Source organism: Labrus bergylta, chromosome 12 (assembly GCF_963930695.1).
Source record: "Labrus bergylta chromosome 12, fLabBer1.1, whole genome shotgun sequence".
Lineage (NCBI taxonomy): Eukaryota > Metazoa > Chordata > Actinopteri > Labriformes > Labridae > Labrus > Labrus bergylta.
The window spans coordinates 16001010-16023268 of NC_089206.1; the positions used below are offsets into that span (position 1 = coordinate 16001010).

A 22259-nucleotide genomic window follows, 5' to 3' on the forward strand; every position below is an offset into this window, starting at 1 on the left:
TATGCAATTAACTATGTAGAATAAGGTACTACTAAGCACTCAAAAATTACAAATAAGCAGCCAGTACACTTCTAGTTAGCATGCTAATAAGCAACAAGTTAATGGTGAATATTGTGACCTTAATTTAAAATGTTACCAAGAATTTATCTCACATAAAACAAACAAGAAGGCATAAATATAAGCCACTGTGATTTGATAACTTCATATTATCACAGATATTGGTACTTTATGATATTTAGAGCAATAATAGTTCTGTTGATAAGGCTCATCCATAGCTTGATAGTAAATGGAGCGAATGACCCTGGACAGAGGTGTATTTGTGGTTGTTTTGGCTCTCTTGCTGCCTGTGGTCTCTCACAGTGTGAGGCTCGCTAAATGGATTCGATATGGGCCACAGTGTTTGCTGGGGGACTCTTCCTTTCAGCAGAGCCACAACAAAAGGGGCATTGTGGACCAGAGTGCCACAGGCTTTATATAATAAGGACCCTTCAATGTACCAATCTCCGCTCTTCACAGCCAAACTATCGCAAGCATAATTTGTCCATGACCAGTCATGGTTATTTTGTCGGATGCTGAGACAAATTTGAATGTGCCAGTGGAAGCCTCTTATCCATTTTTACATATACGTTTTGTTAAATCCGTGTTAACTCATGGTAAATGATTCTATGCAAACATCAAGTGTTGCTCTTTAGATCAGCTTTAGGTGTGAGTGTGTGTTTGAAGGTTGTGGGAAGCCTTTTGCTCTTGTGCTGTAGAGGTGGGATGCTTCTATAGCTGTAGCATTAGAGTCTGCTTGTGGTCATTTCTTCATTTTACATCTAATTCAGAGAGCAAAGCTTGTGGAGAAGTCGGGGGAAAAGTTCCAAACATGTGTGTCTGTTTGGCAGAGAAAGAGTGACAGTCATGTAAAGAGACACAGAGAACTTTCTGTCATAGAGGAGAGCTAATCATGACCACATTCATATCTACCCTCTGTGCTCATATCATGTCATTTCCCCCTTGAATTGACTCCTGTAGCTACATGCAGTGTTTTATTGAACTCTTGAGCAGGACCCACCCAGTGTGGTTCCCAGTTTGTTCTTGTGAATCACTATGTTTTTGAAGTGTAAAACAAATTGAGACTGTCAGAAATGACATTATTTTTTTAATCAATTATTTTGTATACATTTTTCTAAATCAGGAATAACAAAACCCCTGTCACCTAACCAGAACTCAACCATAAATAGATTCTTAGAAAAAAAAAAAAGGTTCAGGTTAGAGAACTAAGGGGATTAACAAACTGATCAAACAAAGGGACATACGAGAAAACCCACATTTCCTTTCACAAGGTTAAGTACATCCATCCACTCTTAAGGACTTGAAAAATTGGTCTCTTAGTCACAGTTAGAGAAATACCATTATTTTCATTACTGTCAGTTGTGTCTGACTATCTGACACATCATCTCAATCTATGACTGACAGTCTACCCCATTTATCTCCTAGCCTAGACACACCCGTTTACATGCACACAGGCATCCTATAGACGGCATGATGTGTGTGCGTGTGCGTGTGCGTGTGCATGCGCGTGCGTGCGTGTGTGTGGGGGGGGGGGGGTATACATGCCCCTCTTTCATTTCCTGCCAAAGGATGTGTCCTTTAGTCCCCTCTGTGGGCAGGAAAGAAGAAACCTTCTAACACATGCAGATTCAAAACTCCACATCTGTCACACGCACAGAAGAATACACATACACACTTTGACCCCCACACTTTTACACACAATCACGTCCCATCTCCCTGTGGAGATGTGATGGGATTTGACAGTGTGGTTCTGTGAAGATTGCCCTGGGATTAAGATAACAATTGGAAATCTGATCTGCACACAAACCTGGCCAAGGAGGCAATTACTTTAACAGGTTTTATTTAGCCTCTGAAAATCTACTGACATGGACACCCCCCCCCCCCCCCCCCCCCCCACACACACACACACACACACACACACACACACACACACACACACACACACACACACACACACACACACACACACACACACACACACACCACCACCACCTTTCTTCCCCTTCTTCAATATCTAATGTGTCTCTGTGTCTGTTTTTTTTTTTTCTCGGCTTCAGAACAGGCACCAAACTGTGACTCCCATGGGTGCCACTATCACTGTGCTGTGACTCACGATGGGCCTAAGTGCTACTGTAGCAGCGGCTATGAGGTTGCTTCAGATGGAAAGACGTGCAAAGGTGAGTGACTCCTTTTACGCTTAGATAAAAAAAAAAAAATCAGTCAAATCAAACGATCAATCAGGTTTTTTTAAATTCTGGAATTTGTGTGGGGCAGCATGTAGAACTTTATTTATTGAACCACTCTCCAACTAGAAGAAAAAGGCATGTCAGGATTTGTAGTAATCTTTAATCTACATAACCTAGCGCTAAAGAAATGTATCGAAGTAATTGGAGTACAACCAATTCACTAGGCTGTGAATAACTACTGAACAAGCTCTACATATTTCATCACAGACGAATTGTTTATGTTCTCCTTTAGATTTTAACGAGTGCAGTGTGTACGGGGCGTGCAGTCAGACGTGCACAAACACCAAGGGCTCCTACACCTGCAGCTGTGTGGAGGGCTACCTGCTGCAGCCCGACAACCGCTCCTGCAAAGCCAAAAATGGTGAGAACACACACACACACACACACACACACGAAAAGAAACAAGTCTTCTTACTAAACCAGAACATGATTAGACTATATCTTTTTCGCTGTTGGATATTTTACTCCTCTGGATTAATGCCGATAATAACGTCTGAATGGTGCAGCACCTCATTTGCTTTACAGGATAGTTTTCTGGGGAAGGTTGTGTTATAAATGTACATAATGCATGACCCTTAATGCCACTCAGTCTCCTCCTCATACTTTCTCCTTTTTTCGTCTCCGCTCTACTCCTGATCTCCCTCCCCAGAGCCAGTCGATCGTCTGCCTATGCTGCTGATCGCTAACCTCAATGACATCCGATGCACCTCACTGAGCGGCTCCACGTCCCGGCTGCCTTCCATTTTCACCAAGCAGACCATGGCTATGGACTTCATCTACGCCCAGGAGACTGTCTGCTGGATTGATGTGGGTGATACCCCCGCTGCCACCCATCTGAAGTGCGCCAGTATCCCCGACCTCAAGACTGTCACTGATGTCCGCACCATCAACATCTCCCTCAGCCTGCACCGTGAGTACTTTCATTGACTACACTTTTGTTTCTAGAGGTGGTGTTTTTTGCTGACACAGTTTTCCTACAAAACAATCTTGCCAGGTACAAGAGGGACCTGACAGTCTAGTTGTAGTGTGCCGCTGAAAGATAGATAAGACTTGCATTAAATCACACAAGCAGCGCTTGAATAATTAGCTGTAGCTGTCAGCTCATGCTGTGTGAAATTTTCCATACTTTGCCTCAGGAATCAAATGGTCAACTTTGCATTCGCTTGCTCAGACAAATGTAAGATGTTAAGCAATATGGCCTCATCTTCAAAAGCTGCTCGTACCAGCATTTAAATGCCGAGTGAAAATGCTGAGTCCAGCTGTATTTCTCAAAAGGGTTTGTCTTTGAAGAACAGGGGCTTTTTGACACCACACAAAATCATTCCATAGGGGCTAAATGTGTGCAGCTTACTTACATTTACAGCATATAAGGCTGCCAGCATGTCTTCTGGCGTTTGTTGGCACATTTCTAGACAGCCAAATAGTATGTTACTGTGTAGCTTGATTTATGTAATGACTGTGCATGGTGTTCACTAGCCTGGAAATGTATTTTTAATTTCTTTGCTGAATTTGAAAAGAATCTGTTGAATCCCACCCATAGTCATTGTCACTTGAAATGGATTTGTTAATATGTTTTCTTCAAAAGTCCTGTGAAATACAGTATTATGGAAGGTGTCATAGATGGCACATGTAAGTGTGTCATGTGTATAGGAGGACAAAGCATACAACATATCTTATAAAAAGTTAAATGTCTGACTGGTGGAGGCAAGGTCCTCTTAACCATTGACCTTAAGTCACTGAGTCTCACCTTTCACATCACCCAGACAGGTACGGACTCTCATACATGTCCTCCTTTGAGAGGCTTACGCATATAATGTTGACATGATTTATCTCTGATTACCTGCCTGACAACGTTTGTTTTGATTCGCCTGGCTGACTGAGCCGTGACTCTCTAAGAGTGAGCAGAAATGTAGACAAAACATAAAAGAAAGGGTGTGGGTTTGTGTGCATGTGCATGTGCGTACATTTGTGCATGTGGGAAGCTTTCCCTTGAGAATTGGCCCGAGGCGTCGAACAGCAGATGTGAAGGAAACAAGCGGAGAAAGCGGCTGTGTAGTGCCTGAATTGTGGGAGAGGGAACCCTGCGCCGTGATTAGAAGTGCCTCGACTCATATCCACTTCAAATGACGCTTGTGCTGCTGCTGTCACCGCTGACAGCCGGCTCAGTGAACCAAGGCGTCTTAATATGGGCTTTTTCCAGATGATTCACTGCACCCTCCTGAGTTGCACATATCCCACCTCACACTCGCTGTGTTTGCTTGCCGCTGTGGCTTTTTGATTCACTGCTCCGTTAAGTGGTCTGAGGGGTAAACAGGGGCGAGGGCTGGAAATAAGAGACACCCTGAGAGAAAAATTAAAGCCAAGGAGACAAGGGAATGATTAAATGAGAGGGAGAGAGAGAAGGTAGTGATTTGCTGTACCTTGGAGATGTGTGTTTGTCCGTTTGTGTGCGTGTGTGTGCATATGCGAGTGGTCATGCAGATGGTATTTACATTCCTCTTTTGGGTTATGTCAGCCTGAACAGCTTCTACATTCCTCTGGCCGTCTCATGTCCTGTCCAGTCAGGTCACTTTAACTTGCACATAACGGAGACTCGCACGAATGCACACACACAGACACACACACACACACACACACACACACACACACACACACACACACACACACACACACACACACACACACACACACACACACACACACACACACACACACAATCCAAATAACTTTGACTTTTGCAGCCATTAACTAGTTACATATTAAATGTATCAAATTAGATTTGTGTCTCTGTCATTCAATTCTGTTTGGCTGCCACTTTATTCCCATATTTCTCATGATCTATCCCACTTTTCAACCGCTCAAATCTTGAAATGCTTGCAGTGCACTATTGCACAGTCAAGTAGTTCAAAATGTATTATTGTCTGCCTTAGAAAGCATTATTCCAGTAAAAACAAGAATTGCATATCCAATCATTCTATTTGAATGAAGAGAGAAGCTCTGCAGTGGTCTATTAATCAGCAGGGAAATATGAGACTAAATATATTCTCATGCAGTCACAGTGATCTACAAATATTACAGCAGTTGCAGAATGCTACCATACCCTTTTTCTGATTAAAAATAAAAAGATGACGTGTTATTAGGGGCTGACTTAATTTCAGGTAGGCCAACCTCCACTGTATTACATTATGAAGCTCCTGAAAGCATTTCTCCCCCCATATCTGTTGGGGGTGTTATTCTGTTCTAGCTCACGTAGAGGGCAACAGAAAAGCAATAGTCTCTCTTTGAATTTTGGCTGACTCTGTGTATTTATGTCACATCTATATTGGCTTTTAGTCACAATTAGAGAGTGAGAACTCCCTGTTAATCTCTGAATTTCTGAACTGATTCTGAAAGTAATTTGCTGCATTAGATGTATGTATTACCTTGTGGTTTAATCTGCTTTTAGATATAATTTAAGCTTGACATGTTTGAACTTTAGATCCTTATGAACTTTAGATCCTTATGACGTTTTCTCTTATTAAGAGAAACTTTCTTTGAAATACAAGAACAGGGGTGTGTCTGATGTAATCAGTGTTTTATACCAAGCAGGGCTCAGGTGCACTCTTTCACGTTTATTGGGAAGACCTGGGGATTGTCCTTAGATGGTAATGGATAAAACTGTGAAGGGGTGAAAGGGTCGGGTGAGTTGTAGCCTCTGGGAGCCTTTGAGAGCAGGGATGATAAGTAGACGAGGGTTCCAGATGTGGCCTGCTCTGTCTGAAAGCGTGATTCTCTGAGCTGGAAGATAAAAGGGGAGCAGAGCATGTTCGCCCCATTCTCTCCACCCTTTTAAGTATGGAGCAGTCCTTCTCTAAGTGTTCATCTGTCAGGCCTCCGTCCTCCCTCTTCATAACCTTTTTTTCCAGAATGAATCAGAGCACAGAAGATTTTCGTCAACATGTATGTCAACTTTGGCTAATGAACAATTCCAGGGCGGCATACAATATTAAAGGCCTCCTGTCTTATTGCAAAAAAAGCACTCCTTCTTTTCTATATTTATTTTGTACCTTACATTAAAGGAAGAATATGGGACTTTTTGATAGATGTCGCCCCTTGAACACCAGCATGAAACCAAAACGACTTGCGCTGCATTGTTGCGTTAGCATACTAATGCTCTTTATTTTGCTCCTAGCTTCACACTGCATGTAAATTTACACAAAATGACCGTGATCTAAAAACGCTTACGTGGCATTCAAATAAGCAGTGAGTACAGTACGTTATTCTTCTTTTCTCTAGACCCTCAATTAAACAACTTTTATACACGAGGGGACGAGCTGGCTGGCTGTCCCGTCCATGTAAACACGCTGTAGATACGGCTCGGACAACATCACAGACAGCAGGACTCTGGTGTCACACTCATTGTAGACAGTCATGACTGACAGAGTTATTTTCAGAGGATAGACTTCATTTCTGCTACATTTAAGAGGGAAAAACCACATACTGTTCCTTTAATGGAGTGAATGAGGATTTGCCATTGGTATAACTGTTTGAAATTATCGTCTAAAACATGTGGCAGTTGAGCAAGTGCATTTGCACTGCACTGCCCTGCACCTGCGTGATGTGCGTATAACTACTCCCTTTTTCTGAGATCCTTCAAAAAAATTCATTAAAATGTGGAAACTGAGGCCACAGAGTGTTATAGATGAATGGGAACTTCCTGGCACTGGGAGGAGGATTATAAAACCAGCATGATGAGTTATTTGATTTTTTATTGCTTTGTAAACAAAGTACAACTTGCACTGACATGCAAAAAGAGGATGTAACGTACAAGTAATAATTGTGTGATGTTACTCCTGAGTCTAAGCGACTTTGTGTGACTAAGGAGCCGGTGGCCCTGTATGTAAATACGATTGCTACTTGGGCAGAGAGCCTGTTTGTTGTTGGCAGTAAGACCCCCCCCCCCTCCTCAGTTTGTGAAACCTTTCCTCAGAGTGGTGTGAGCCGGTAGGTGTTAGAGACAGGAAGTGAAAAGGGTTTGTGAGGGCAGGGTGGTTGAATGAGGAGAAAGAGTTGGGTTCATTCACTTTCCCAGCAAATCTTTCCACTTACCAGAAGCAGAATTAGCAAGGACGTCAACAGACTCTCTGGCTCTCTGAAGAAAGGGGCTCCACTTGATGTAGCCTGTTACACAACGCAACAGTCACTGTGTTGCACAACTGGCTCCCTAACTCTGGATGTGAGTCTGATCAGTGTCTACTGCAGCCAGGCTTGCAGCTGGATTTCTTTAGAGGAGTTGATACCAATGGGAGTATCACTATCCGTCTAAGCTCCATTACAAACTTCCCCTGTTGTCAGAATCTGGGTTCGGATGTTTATGAAACATCTTGGACTGTTTTTTACCCCCTCCCTGTGTTCTTTGACTTTGATATTTTTATTAGCTCACATGTTTATTCTAGAGGTGAGATGCTCGGTAACTTTGAGACTGCCAGTAAATCATTCCAGCTTGGAGTTGCACCAGAACTTGAATGCTCTGATATAACAACATTTCACCACCCGTTTCTTTCCTTGTTTGTGTCCCAGATCTTTTCATAACCCCATCCACCATTCTTTCCCAGTTTCTCCTTAGACTCTGCTTAGACTGTAGTACAAAGCCTACTGTGAGTCTTATGTGGTGCTGATCTCTCAAAGCTCTGTTTGTTGGATAGGTAAGGATGCACAGATTTGTAGAGCGCTGTGTTGTTGAACTTTCTTTGGCTCCATCTTTGAGTGTCATGGTTGTCTTTTTTTTAGGGTCTCTAGCGAAGACATTCTCTTAGTAAATGGTCAACACTGTTGCACAGGCTTACTGCAGGCCCACTGTCATACACCCACTAATGCACCCCAACATCAAAGTTGTCCTAGGCATCCTATGGATTAACTACAGAGACATGTGTGGTCACTTTGATACAGCATGTGTAATGTGAGTGTGTGTGTGTTTACAGTATTCTGCTTTGAGAAGAAGTTTGCTTGCAGCTGTTAAAACACAAGGTAGTAAGTATCCATCTCCCCCCCCCAACCCACAGCTGGGTCTCCCTGTGGTTTGGGATTCCAGCACCCAGTTTCACACAGGACAGACTTCTCTTAAGAGTGAGAAATATTTCCAGTGCTAACTTGGCACTTCAACTCCCGCATGCTGAGGGCAGTCGGAAATAAAAGTCTCCATCTGCAGAGCTTCTTCTTTCTAGTTTGGCTTTGTAAGCAGTGGGGTCACAAAATGTCACGTTCTTTTGTGAGAGCTTTGGCAATAAGGATGACCCCCCCCAACACAAGCAGCATGTGTCATGTCTACATCACAAAATCAATTTTCTCTATTTCTATAAAAGATGTTTGGAGTGGTGTGATGGACAATATTCCTAAATACGAGGTCGTTTCATTGTATAATTCATGCCAAAAACTTTCAATATATATATATATTTTTTTTTTATTGGAATTCATCACTTGTTATAAACTTCAATTTATTTTAATCAAATTCTCCTTTCCTCTTCTCTGCATCCCTCAGATGTTGAGCAGATGGCTATCGACTGGCTGACCGGAAACTTCTACTTTGTGGACGACGTGGATGACCGGGTGTTTGTGTGCAACAAGAATGGCCAGACGTGTGTGACCCTGCTGGACCAAGAGCTGTATAACCCCAAAGGCATCGCCTTGGACCCGGCCATGGGGTCTGTACTTCCCCTCCAGTACTCTTGACCTAACGCTACCCGGCGGTACTGTTTTAGCAACACAGGAGACACGAGAGGAATAAAAAAAAAAAAAAAGCTTGTCTTGTGATCAGACGACGTGCTGACCAAGCAGGGAGCCCAAAATCAAAGCACTTCCTCCAGATGGAAACCTAGACAGATACTTTTGTACCAAATAGACGTTTGCATTTTTATCAGGAACCTAAAACAGATACTGACAAGCTGGTATCTGATGTAGTTTCCTGAGTATCACTTCTCTGTTTTTTTGTTTAAAAACATTTTAAATGCATGTATACAAGTATGTCAGTTGTTTTTCATAATGTTTCTCCTTGATGATCAATTTCCCTTGTCCGTCTCATTACCTTTATTAAAGCCTGCTCTCCTGTTTTTGCTCCTCTTCTTCTTCTGCAGCAAAGTGTTCTTCACAGATTATGGGTCCACACCAAGGGTGGAGCGCTGTGACATGGATGGTCAGAACCGCACTAAGCTGGTGGACAGCAAGATCGTCTTCCCTCATGGGATCACACTGGACCTGGTCAACCGGTTGGTGTACTGGGCTGACGCCTACCTGGACTACATCGAAGTGGTCGACTATGAGGGCAAGAACCGTCACACCATTATCCAGGGCCTGCTGGTAAGCTTTGAAGAACGGATGGACGGGCGTTCACACAAAAACGGCTCTCAAATATAGACATAGATGCATCCCAAAGGCTTCTGGTTGTTCAGCTATATTAAGTCTGAACAACATGCCTTGTTACTTGGCCAAAGATTTAAAGTAAATGGTCCCTACAGACTTTCCCATCTTCTCTTTGACAGTACTAAACATCTGTTTCCCCAATCTGTATCATCACTTGTTTAATCCTATAATTTGTTGGCATTACCCCATTTCCTGTGTACCCTGCTAAAAAAAAAAAAAAGTCAGCCTCTCCAGGGAAAAGTCCTTTTTATTGCTTTAATTGATATTGCCTAAAGAGTGTGTGGCCACTGCCTCTCTAAACATATTAGTCTGGTTCTAGCAAAGCTTGTTTAAACTGAAAGTGGATTAATGATCTTAATGAAATCAGGGCTGTAGTGGCTTGGAGGATAGTGGTGGTGTAGGCGTGTGTGTGTGTGTGTGAATAGTGGGGAAGGTAACATGATCCTAACCCATACATCTATTTGACAGTCGAAGAGAGCTGTAGCCTTATAAAAATAAAAGCTCATTCACTTTAACAGCAGAAGGGAAGTGGATTTATTATGCTGCCCTGTGCAGAGTTTACATTAACACTCTCATTATCTTAATTTGTCTGTGTCCGTCTATCATATACCGATGTCCTCCCATCTACCAAACTTGGCAACACCTTCCTTGTTAGGAAGGTTTCATCATGCAGAACTTACCCGGAAAGTTCATAATTTGCCATCATAAGCCATAACTCTTTCTCCAGAAGCTGTTTTACTGTTTTACTTTCAGCATCAAACTCAAGACAACTGTTTGGTTTCTGTGCTTTGTTGTCTTCATGTATTTTAGATTGAACACCTGTACGGCCTGACTGTATTTGAGAACTACCTGTATGCCACCAACTCAGACGAAGGCAACCTGAACACCAAGACCAGTGTGATCCGTGTGAACCGCTTCAACAGCTCTGACTTTCAAGTGGTAACCCGGGTAGATCGGGGAGCCGCACTACAAGTGTACCACCAGAGACGCCAACCTCAAGGTACTCTACTTATAAAGTCAGATCTTAGCTTGACTGCTCGCTCATTTGTTCTAGATCCATTTAAAACAGTCGCCAGTGCTCGACTTATTCTGTTGCTCTGTCTCTTGGTTTAGTGCGTAGCCATGCATGTGCCCTTGATCAGTTCGGGAAGGCCGGAGGATGCTCTGATATCTGTCTGCTGAGCAACAGCCACAAGACTCGCACCTGCCGCTGTCGCTCTGGCTTCAGCCTTGGCAGCGATGGCAAGTCCTGCAAGAGTGAGTATCAAAATTAGAAAAATCCCATGAGATGGAAATGACATAACGGCTTCCCATTAGTTCAGCTGTGATGAGTGGGCATGTTTCTTTCTTCTTCTGCAGAACCCGACCACGAGCTGTTCTTGGTGTATGGTAAGGGTCGTCCTGGAATCATCAGGGGTATGGACATGAATGCTAAGGTGCCTGATGAGTACATGATTCCCATCGAGAACCTAATAAACCCCCGAGCTCTGGATTTCCACGCTGCCAGTGAGTTCATCTACTTTGCCGATGCCACCAGCTTCATTATTGGACGACAGAAGATAGACGGCACGGAGAGAGACACCATCTTACAAGAAGGTAAGAATAACAATGATGGCTTTGCACAGGATTTTGGGAACTTTTTCTGCCTTACCAAATCTTTAGCATTTTCAATTTATTCTCTGGATAATCCTCCTGGCGATTTGCTAGCTAATAGCTGATTTTTTTTTTCCTTATCTCAGGTATACACACCGTAGAGGGGATAGCAGTTGACTGGATGGGAGGTAATCTCTACTGGACAGATGATGGGCCAAAGAAGACTATCAGTGTTGCCAGGCTGGAGAAGGCTTCACAGACCCGAAAGACTCTCATTGAAGGCAAGATGAGCCATCCCAGGGCAATCGTGGTGGACCCCCAGAATGGGTGAGTCATTGGAGGGGAGGGGACCACTTTTTTAAATGGCTGTATTTTTCACTAATGCAACTTTGGAGTTTTTAAATCAGGTTACAAGAATTGTTTTCAGCATATTTAACCTTTCAGTTAGTAATTGTGTGACTGTTGGTGCTGCTGTATTCTCAAGGGATTTCTGTAATGTCCCTCCTTTTTTAGTTTTAGTTTTTTTTGTTGTTGTTGTTGTTGTAGGATGCTCCTTCAAAGTGCAACAAAACTCAAAGCTGCATTTTGACAGCTCTTGCTTTTCACAATACTGTTTCATCCCACATTGATTGTGTTGACACCTTTTTTTTTGTCTCTCAGATGGATGTATTGGACCGACTGGGAAGAGGACCCCACAGAGAGCAACAGAGGGAAGATCAAGAAAGCTTGGATGGATGGTTCCCATCACCAAGTGTTACTGACCAGCAAGACAGTGCTGTGGCCCAATGGCTTGAGTCTGGACATCCCCCAGGGCATCCTGTATTGGGTTGATGCTTATTATGACCGTATTGAGATGGTTTACCTCAACACCACAGAGAGAAAGGTAAATGCTTGGGAACTTTATTGATGTAATTATGTATTTGTGTATTTACTGGTTATAAAAAAAGATACAACTCAACAGTATCTAAATGCTCAATTCCAACATCAGTTTCGAGATCTTACCCTTTTTATTTTTTCTGATTCAACAGGTAGTGTATGAAGGGCAGGAGCTTAACCACGCCTTTGGCTTATGTCATTACAAACAATTTCTCTTTTGGAATGAGTGCCGGGGAGGTGGCATTTACAAACTGGATCAGGCCACTAAAACAGTCACACTGCTCCGCAATGAGAGGCCGCCAATCTTTGAGATAAGAGTGTACGATGCACACCAGCAGCAAGGTAAACATCTATTCCTTTAGTCTCACCTTATAGTTTGTGTGAAATATGATGATGGTATTTAACCTTTATTCTTTGTTTGTCCTTCCTTGTAGGCTCCAATCTGTGTCGAGTCAACAATGGTGGCTGTAGCAGTTTGTGCCTCGCTATTCCTGATGGCAGGTCCTGCGGCTGTGCCGACGATCAAATCCTGGATGTTGATAATGTCACCTGCAAAGGTACTTAGCAGATATACCAGGTTTCACCAAAGATCCATCGGAAAGGTTTTGGTTAAGCTATAGTATACATTTCTCCTTGCAAAATGTGCAGAGAAGTTTAAAACAATATTTTTTTTCTACGTTTAGAGACATGAAAGGCGACCCAGAGACCAAAAAGTTTTGATTTGTGCTTGACTCTTGTCTCAGTGGCCCATCTGTTTCTTCTCCCACCCTTGATCTCATCTCTAGCCAACCCCTACTACGTGCCCCCACCCCATTGCCAGCCCGGGGAGTTTGCCTGCAAGAATGACCGCTGCATCCAAGAGCGCTGGAAGTGTGACGGGGACAACGATTGTCTGGACAACAGCGATGAGGCGCTTGAACTCTGCCGTAAGTGTGCCACGTCATTGTCATGGTTACACAGCAACACATAGATAAACACAAATTCTGTTCAAAGGTTTTAGCTAATTCAGACTGACAGAGCACATACTTTAGTTTCCAAGATGGCCTCTTTTACATGCTGTGTAATGTGACTGTAATTTAATTGGCCATTCTCCTCATCCGATGAGAGTCAGATCCAGGGAGTCATGTTTGTCTTGGATGAGGAACTCCTGTTGACTTCATGTGACTTGACTTACTCTGATAGTTTCAGGATTAGTATATATTTTTTAAGATTTATTTTTTGGGGCTTTTGCCTTAACTGGATAGGACAGTGGGCAGATTATGAAACAAGGAAGAGAGAGTGAGGAATGACATGTGGGAAAAGAGCCACAGTTCCGACTTGAACCAGGGCCACCCGCTTGGAGGACGAGGACCACAATCACAATGACCTGACCGCGAGGTCATTAGTGCCCCTTTACAGGATTATTTTGAGGGGGATTATCATATAAATCCTTATTATTATCAAGTGAAATTGAGCTGGGTAAAAAAAAAAAAAAAATTGCTTTAAGGTGTATTTTTTTCGGCTTTTGCCTTACTATAGAAAGGAAAGTGGATAGAGTAGAAAATTGTGGGGAATGGCATGCAGGAAAAGAGCCGCACGCTGGACTTGAACCCGGGCTGCCTGTCTGGAGGACTATAGCCTCAGTACATTAACCACTCGACCCTGTAAAATATGTTCAGATAAGAAGTTATGTCTGTTTCCTTCCTCCAGACCAGCACACCTGCCCAGCTGACAGATTCAAATGTCAGAACAACCGCTGTATCCCCCTGCGATGGCTGTGTGATGGAGACAATGACTGCGGCAATGATGAAGACGAATCCAACACCACCTGCTCTGGTATGTAAAAAAAAAACTGGACATCTCTTTACTTTAGAAGTTTTTGTTTGTCTTTTGATCTGTTAGTTAATAAAGGAAATAATGTAGAGTTAGGGCTTTTGCAACTGAAGGGAAAACCTGTTACAACTCTCAACTGTTGCACACTTTGATCCCTGCCAGCTCGCACATGTCCACCAAATCAGTACCCTTGTGCCAGTGGGCGCTGCATTCCCATCTCGTGGACATGTGACCTGGATGATGACTGTGGAGACCGCTCGGATGAACCAGACTCCTGCGGTGAGTCTTTACTGCACCATCATATCGTCGCTTTCCTCAAGTAGCCCTTTATTTATTGTTTTTGTCTTTACAACCGATGTAGTCATTATTCTTTACCTTCCCACTCTTGCCCTTCTTCAGCCTACCCTACGTGTTTCCCTCTGACCCAGTTCACCTGCGCAAATGGCCGCTGCATCAACATCAACTGGCGATGTGATAACGGTAATTATCATCTGCTGCTTACTTCACCATCGATGAAGCTGTATTTTAAAACAATCCAGTGACTCACTATAATTCACGTTTGTTTGTGTTCCTGTACAGACAATGACTGTGGTGACAACAGTGACGAAGCGGGCTGCAGTCATTCCTGCTCCAGTGTCCAGTTTAAGTGTAACAGTGGCCGCTGCATCCCCGAATACTGGACCTGTGACGGCGACAATGACTGCGGAGACTACAGTGACGAGACACATGCCAACTGCACAAACCAGGGTACTGTACCAGACTGAAATAGCACTGCTCTTTATGGCGTGTTGTGAACTTCAAGCCTTTGTTACATCATGTATTGTATTTCATGATGTTTACATAATGCGGTTTTCAGTTGTAAAGAGAATATCACAACATGGAGAGGATTGCACTCCTCATCTCCAGTTTCCTCTGCTCTGCATGCCCCTGCTTGTCCTTTGCTTCTTACTTACCATTTACAACAAATCCTCTCTGCGGCTCTGCTCAGGATGTGATTATGTTTTATGGTTAGGTAACAATAGAACTCATTTCATAGTCTTGAGCAAAGGTCACAGGTGTTTTGACTGCTGCAGTGATATGACTTTACATGTTTAGATGGAAAAATAGATACAACCCGCCTTGTGTAACAATTCCCTTTCATAGAGCAGAATTAAGGGAAGGGATTCCGGATTATCTGACCTGAAACGTCAACACAAGAGACTTAAACTATCAGTGACAGTGTTTCCCAAACAGGCCATATTTGTCACTTATATTGTCATATTTGAAACCACATAAGCATATTTGCCCATTGTTTTTGATTTTTATTTTAAATCCATATAAGATCACCGTCTAAGATTGATGCACTGGTAGGCAATTTGCACACGCGCTTCATCGCTCACATAGTTGCGTGGAGTGTCTGTGTTCTGTACAGGTTATCATAGAGAAGGAGAGACAGCTGATGTTCCTCTTAAGATGCTTTAATTGTCTGATTTGTTTTGTGCAGCGGGTTGATGTTTAGTCTAGTCTTAGTTTTGCTACGTCATTAATCACAAGCCTCCTCACACAAGGCTCACATGTCGTTAGAAGAATGTAAAGGTGTGTTGTTTGGGCAGCTTTATGAAACATACTTTGTCCTTACCCCACTAGGCAACATTTTCTGCAGGGCTTAAACAATCCAGTAACACAATAATTATTGAAGTCCACATGTGAAAAGGTTCCACATGAAAAACTAAGAGATCTAAAAAAGATAGAGAGACAAAAGTGAGAGCATCATTATAAAGTGGTGAAGAAAAGTGAAATATTGGTACATAGAAATGGATCAGAATGCAGGAACAGAAATATTTGGTGGCTCAAATTGTATAGGGGAGACCCTTAAATCCCCCTTATCCTTTGTTGCCAGCTAGTAAGGTTGTTGCTGAAGATCCTTTTTTTTTATTTACTAAACTTGTAGGCACGGTTTTTAGATAATTTGCCAATCACATCCCTTAGTATTGCACAGAAGTGCCTCTATACTGTGTGTGATCAGATATCGTATGGACTGTTTGATCCATGCAGAAACGCAGCCAACTGCTGTCAAGTCTCAGCATGAAAACACAGGGCCCAGCATGACCTGTTGGTCTAATGGGCAATCTGCGCTGTGTGTAATCGTGTATCTGACTGTGTGTGTGTTTGTAAACGCTCTCTGCCTTCGGTCTGGAAGTCATTAGCTGAAATAAAAAGCAATACTATCTCTTCCTCCTCCTGTATATTGTAGTCGAGTGCTGAAAGGTCTCCAGGCCATTTCCGGCTTAAGCTGTGCCAAGAACTGACCTTTGCCATGAGGGGATGTGATTGTGCCAGTGCCTCATTGGTGCCTTTAATCTGCCAGTGAAATCTGTCTGTGAGCTGTGACAGTCATTGTTGTTTGACTTGGCTCAGTGTCTGGTTGTAAACTCATTATAACATACCTATACATGATTTACTATACTGATTTGTACCTGTATTTTATTGCTCCTCTGAGAGTGCCTTAACTGCACACTTCATCTTTTCTGTTGGCTAACTATGACACTTTGTTTCGCTGTTTTCTCTTCAGCTACCCGTCCTCCAGGTGGCTGCCACGTAGACGAGTTCCAGTGCAGGATGGACGGCCTGTGCATCCCCATGCGCTGGCGCTGCGACGGGGACACAGACTGCATGGACCTGAGTGATGAGAGCAACTGCGAGGGTGTCACCCACATGTGTGACCCAGCGGTGAAGTTTAGCTGCAGGGACTCTGGTGAGGACCCTTTCAGCTACCTTAAGTAGCAAGATGTTTAGGGTGATACACCTTATTCATGATGGCAGTTGCAATTAAGAAAAATGCATTGTTTTTCTCTGAAAGAGATATACTCAAAAAGCACCTCTGCTGCTCTTAGGAATAAATAGTTAATGTCAAACTTGATACAAAAAGGAGATATTACTGATGCTCCTCATTTGGCTGTTGCGATGATCTTAAAATGATCCACCATACTCACCATAACTTAAAACCATTCCCATGCAAATCCACTTATAGCTGAAGTTTCATCTGATTTTCTAACCTACATACGTATGTTGAGAAAACAATCTTCAATCTGTACTAGTAAAAATGTGTATTTTGTGCTCCTGACAGCTCGTTGCATCAGCAAGGCTTGGGTGTGTGACGGTGACAGTGACTGTGAAGACAACTCTGATGAGGACAACTGTGAGGCGTTGGTGTGCAAGTTGTCTCACCACATGTGCGCTACAAACGACTCCATCTGTCTGCCGGCAGAGAAGCTGTGTGACGGCACCGATGATTGTCCAGATGGCTCTGATGAGAAACTTTGTGGTAAAATATTCTTTGTGCTTGCCCTTTATCTTTTATGTTTCAAAACACCAGAACAGACAACTCTCCCATCTTGAATACATTCCAACACACTTACCTCTTGTTTCTGGCCTGCAGACTTGTGTTCGTTGGACAATGGTGGCTGTAGTCACAACTGCAGCATCATTCCTGGGGAGGGCTTCATGTGCTCATGTCCACTTGGCATGGAGCTGGGAGCAGACAACAAGACATGCCAGATTCAGAGCTTCTGTGCCAAACACCTCAAGTGTAGCCAGAAGTGCGAGCAGGAGAAATCCAGCGTCAAGTGCTCCTGCTATGAGGGCTGGGAGCTGGAATCTGACATGGAAAGCTGCAAAAGCTCTGGTAAGGATAATAAAACAGGGCTGTTTTGGCATAAAGAGCTTATTTATTTATACAAACTGAGATTTATTGGGGCGTGCTGGTGGCGCAATGGTTAGGGCGCGCGTCCCATGTGTTGAGACTCTCGCCTCGAGCGGTAGGCCCGGGTTCACCTCCACCCGTGGCCCCTTTCCGCATGTCATTCCCCGCTCTCTCTCCCTGGTTTCCAACTCTATCCACTGTCCTCTCTCTGCATTAAAGGCACGAAAAGCCCAAAATAAATCTTTAAAAAAAAACTGAGATTTATTTTTGTCAAAGACTCTCCATAATTCTTGTTATTCAATATGTATATACAGGGCTTAAGGCATCAGCATGTTTAGGTAAAACATATTTTTGAATGGGAAAATTTAATCTCCTCAGATATTCAGCTGTTTTGATAAAAAGTTGCAGACAGACTGAAGAAATTACAGAGAAACCCAACAAGTGGTTTAGTGAATCTGGACTGGGCTTTTAGATGATATTTACCGTGTTAAGACATTCATTCTTTTGTGGGTTACATTTTTTTGTCCTCAGATCCCTTCAAGCCTTTTATCATCTTTTCAAACCGGCATGAAATCAGAAGGATCGACCTTCACAAGGGGGAGTTCAGTGTGCTGGTACCGGGCCTGAGAAACACCATCGCTTTGGACTTTCACCTCGACCAGAGCACCCTGTATTGGACTGATGTTGTGGAGGACAAGATATATCGTGGGAAATTGTCTGACAATGGAGGTGAGGCAGTCAGTTCGCTTAAGTTTTCTCTTTAATTTTTGTTTATGTAGAGAGTAAGATTGAGTGAATAGCTACTAAGACGAGTCAAATTTACATAGTAAGTAGTTTATTTTTAGTTGCTTCTTTTTGTTCCCAAGAAAAAGTTAAGTGGATTGTTGCTTCTGGGATAGCAAAACATATTTGGGACTTTTACTGAGCAATTCTCAGAAATTAACTTCCCCCAGGTGAATTCATGTTATTTCTCAGAGCCAAATGTTTTTAAAGATCGTCTGTGGTCAGCAAAGGCGGTCTGTGACCCTGAATAAATCTCCAGGGACATGGTCGACCGTTCCTACTGCAAAACCCCAGGTTTCCTTGCCAATCAAGGTTGTGTTCCCAGCGCAGCACTCGGGGGGCACACGGAAGGCTTTGTCTCTTCCTATTTGTCTCAGTACTCACTGTGCGTGACTGCAGCCAGAACACTGATGTAGAGAAGGAGGCAAAACACACTCCAGTTCCAGCTCCCAGACCTCCAATTCACCGTTTAAATAAGGCTCATTAGCTATGACATTGTGACCGACCTATGGCTGACCTCCTGCTGCTTTTAATGATAATCATTTCAGCATCTCTAAAGTGTTTGAAAGACCAACACGACAAATACACACACAGAAAGGCTGCCAGTAACTCCAGTGTTCTTTTAAGCAAACTGTGAAAAGGGCCCACCCTCTATCGTTAATTACAACTGGAAGACCTTGTGAAGGACACACTTTTTGGTTTGCACTGCGCTGCATGACGGCCCAATATTTCCAGGAAATTACAAAGAGTGGTGGAGCTTGTGTTGGATATTTATTGTTTTATAGACGTGAGTGAGGCTGGGAAGATACATCTGGTTAAAGCCATGCTGAGAGACGCTGCAGCAGAGTGTTCCCTTCACTGACAGATTCCATTAGAGTGAAGAATTCAAAACAAATCGCTGTTTGTTTCCTTTGTGCAATGAGCTGTAAGTGCTAGCTTTTCTCTTCTTGATGACTCAAGCTTTTACACGAAATCAGCTCAATTACAAATGATCTGTTTCTACTTAACCTAACCACTGACATAATAATACTATATCATTTTAGGATCCATGTTTTGAGCTTGCTTTTGAGTTATGAAATGCATGACAGGGCCCAAACACCATTCTGGTTTTAAGTCACTGTGTGTCTCATTCAGCCCTGACCAGTTTTGAGGTGGTGATCCAGTATGGCCTGGCTACTCCAGAGGGCCTGGCTGTGGACTGGATAGCAGGAAACATTTACTGGGTGGAGAGCAATCTGGACCAGATAGAGGTGGCAAAACTGGATGGGACCATGAGAACCACTCTGCTGGCTGGAGAAGTGGAACACCCAAGGGCCATTGCTTTAGACCCCAGAGATGGGTAAGAAATTGATTTTGGGACTTTGAGCCAGTGGCCACACTAAAATAATATTTAAGCTTAGATATATCCCCCCTTGTTGTGCTTGCTATGACTCACATTGACTTCTTTTCTATTCAGTATTCTGTTTTGGACAGACTGGGATGCGAGTTTGCCCAGGATTGAAGCAGCATCTATGAGTGGTGAAGGCAGACGCACCATACACAGGGAAACAGGCAGTGGGGGCTGGCCCAACGGACTCACTGTGGACTACATGGAAAGACGCATCGTGTGGATTGATGCCAGGTAGCATTTTGTCACTATTCTCTGTGTTCTCGAGGCACTGCGTTAACCCACTCACTATTACATCACCAGCACTTTTTCAGCCTTTTTTAAAATTTATTGCTTGCCATTATAATTTTGAATAAACATGCAGATGTTGTTGCTTCAGCTGCATACATTAACTGAAACACACAGTATGTAAGTTCTACATTTTGTGCCTTTTAAGCTTATGCAAATGTTATCCCTGTTATTTAAAACCGACATCTCCGTTTGAATCCTTCTCCAGGTCAGATGCTATATACTCCGCTATGTACGATGGTTCTGGGCTGATTGAGGTGTTGCGAGGTCACGAGTATTTGTCCCACCCCTTTGCTGTGACCATGTATGGAGGCGAGGTCTACTGGACTGACTGGAGGACCAATACTCTGGCTAAAGCCAACAAATGGACAGGACACAATGTTACTGTAGTCCAGCGCACCAACACACAGCCATTTGACCTGCAGGTTTATCACCCGTCAAGACAACCCCAGGGTAGGTTGGACACAAGTTACTTAACATTTGGAGGAAGACACCCTCACAGAATTGTCGAGTCCCGTTTCTCTGACTGACCTCTGTACGTCAGGTGATCTGGGGTTTAAGTCAAAGGAAAATGGAGAAAATATCGCTGTTCACTTTTAAACGCCTTGATTAAGGACTCCCATCTGCCTGAGAATTCTGACCTTTAGATTTGTGAAGCATGTTTCCTCCCCATCCCAGCAGCTATTTGGACGCTACCCGCCGCTTTGTTGATCTCACTCTACACCTTTTCCCATTGGCACGGGAGAAAATCAAAACTGTACTTTTGGGAATTAAAGGTCATGTGTTCCCTCCCAGGCACATAATGATTGACAAGATGTTGAACGATTGTCATAACTGTTAAACTGCAGCATCCTGCTACATAGATTGCCCTTATGTAACCGATGGCGCTCGGGATCCCAAGGGTGTCTGGGCAGCAGAAAGGCACTTGAACCTGTAGTTGGAGGCAGGAAAAGAGAGATGTCACTGTATTGCTGATTGACAGCTGTAACTAATACCCATGATAGTTGTTGACAGGTTTGGTGGAAACTCTTTTTTTTCCCCATTTTACTTTCCTTAGGGGGTGGGGGGGTAAGTCTATTGATTGAGTGGTCATGACACCCACAATTACGCTCAACTAAGATTCTCTTGAAACAGCATTGCACATTAAACTGTTTTCAGTAGTCGGGAACGTTAGCGCTTTTTGTGAATTTTCTGGAGATGATTCAAGATGATCTGCGGAATGTATTATTATCTTTAAAGGGAAATACCTTCCTCCTCTGTGTTTCATCCAAGCATCAACCTCCAGTGGTTATGAATGAAGCCAGTAAGGAAGTGAAAAAAACTGCAGTCTCGGAAGTCCACTTTAGGCTTCCTGGAAAAGCCAAGAAATTGATCATATGTATGCAAAGAGTTACGCAAAATTTGGGACACGGTTGATTTTACCGACAGGTGGGCACATTGTAGCCGTTTACCGGAAGGATAGGCTTCACTTAAGCTAAATCCCATTACTGACCTTAAAACCGTCTGCTTTTTTTTTTTTGTGTTGTTTTCATTGCCTGGAATATGCTAGCTAGATGATGAGCTCGGAGTACTAGATGTGCTATTTTCAGCAGCTAAGATATTAATATGGCCCCCCTTAACTCCTACTTAAGTTTCTGCTTCTCAATTATCAGGAGGTTAGCTGGAGTCAGCATTTCCAATATGGTGATATGGTGGCCATCAATAGGCTTCATAATGCCTCTTCAGAAAACAATGGGGGACATCACAGAGACTGTCCATGTTTTATATAGACTATGGTTTCAGCTATCATATCTACTTTGTCTTTTTATCTCTGTTTCTCTCCTTCTCTCCTTAAACTCAATTCTTTCTTCACTTTTTTTTCATCCTTTCAGCTCCTAACCCGTGTGTCTCCAGTGATGGTAGCAGCCCGTGCTCTCACCTCTGCCTCATCAACTTCAACCAGACCTTCTCCTGTGCCTGCCCTCACCTCATGAAGCTGCAGCCTGACAAGCGCACCTGCAAAGGTAAGGGCATGCCAACACTCTCACTGCCTTTTTTTCCTCTTAAAATCACTCAGGCCGAGTGTTTACTCACAGAGCTGTCATCTCCAATCCTTGTCATCAAAGGGCAAGAAACAAGCTCTCTGTTTGCAGGAGTCTTT

General features: G+C 43.3%; 1 protein-coding gene across 1 annotated transcript in view; it reads left to right on the top strand.

Annotated features, from left to right (window-relative positions):
- The window catches only part of lrp1ab (low density lipoprotein receptor-related protein 1Ab), an 87633-nt gene that overhangs the window by 34069 nt on the left and 31305 nt on the right, over window positions 1–22259 (top strand). Inside the window, exons 4-28 of the mRNA XM_029277589.2 lie at window positions 2115–2234; window positions 2536–2664; window positions 2953–3213; window positions 8821–8983; window positions 9413–9635; window positions 10509–10698; window positions 10812–10955; window positions 11058–11294; window positions 11438–11618; window positions 11952–12174; window positions 12320–12509; window positions 12602–12724; window positions 12953–13093; window positions 13857–13982; window positions 14142–14258; window positions 14379–14459; window positions 14559–14726; window positions 16531–16713; window positions 17086–17283; window positions 17398–17643; window positions 18193–18390; window positions 19579–19783; window positions 19901–20065; window positions 20328–20572; window positions 21991–22122. Of these exons, the coding sequence (XP_029133422.2) occupies window positions 2115–2234; window positions 2536–2664; window positions 2953–3213; window positions 8821–8983; window positions 9413–9635; window positions 10509–10698; window positions 10812–10955; window positions 11058–11294; window positions 11438–11618; window positions 11952–12174; window positions 12320–12509; window positions 12602–12724; window positions 12953–13093; window positions 13857–13982; window positions 14142–14258; window positions 14379–14459; window positions 14559–14726; window positions 16531–16713; window positions 17086–17283; window positions 17398–17643; window positions 18193–18390; window positions 19579–19783; window positions 19901–20065; window positions 20328–20572; window positions 21991–22122 (4389 nt within the window). The remainder of the gene's footprint in view (window positions 1–2114; window positions 2235–2535; window positions 2665–2952; window positions 3214–8820; window positions 8984–9412; window positions 9636–10508; window positions 10699–10811; window positions 10956–11057; window positions 11295–11437; window positions 11619–11951; window positions 12175–12319; window positions 12510–12601; window positions 12725–12952; window positions 13094–13856; window positions 13983–14141; window positions 14259–14378; window positions 14460–14558; window positions 14727–16530; window positions 16714–17085; window positions 17284–17397; window positions 17644–18192; window positions 18391–19578; window positions 19784–19900; window positions 20066–20327; window positions 20573–21990; window positions 22123–22259) is intronic.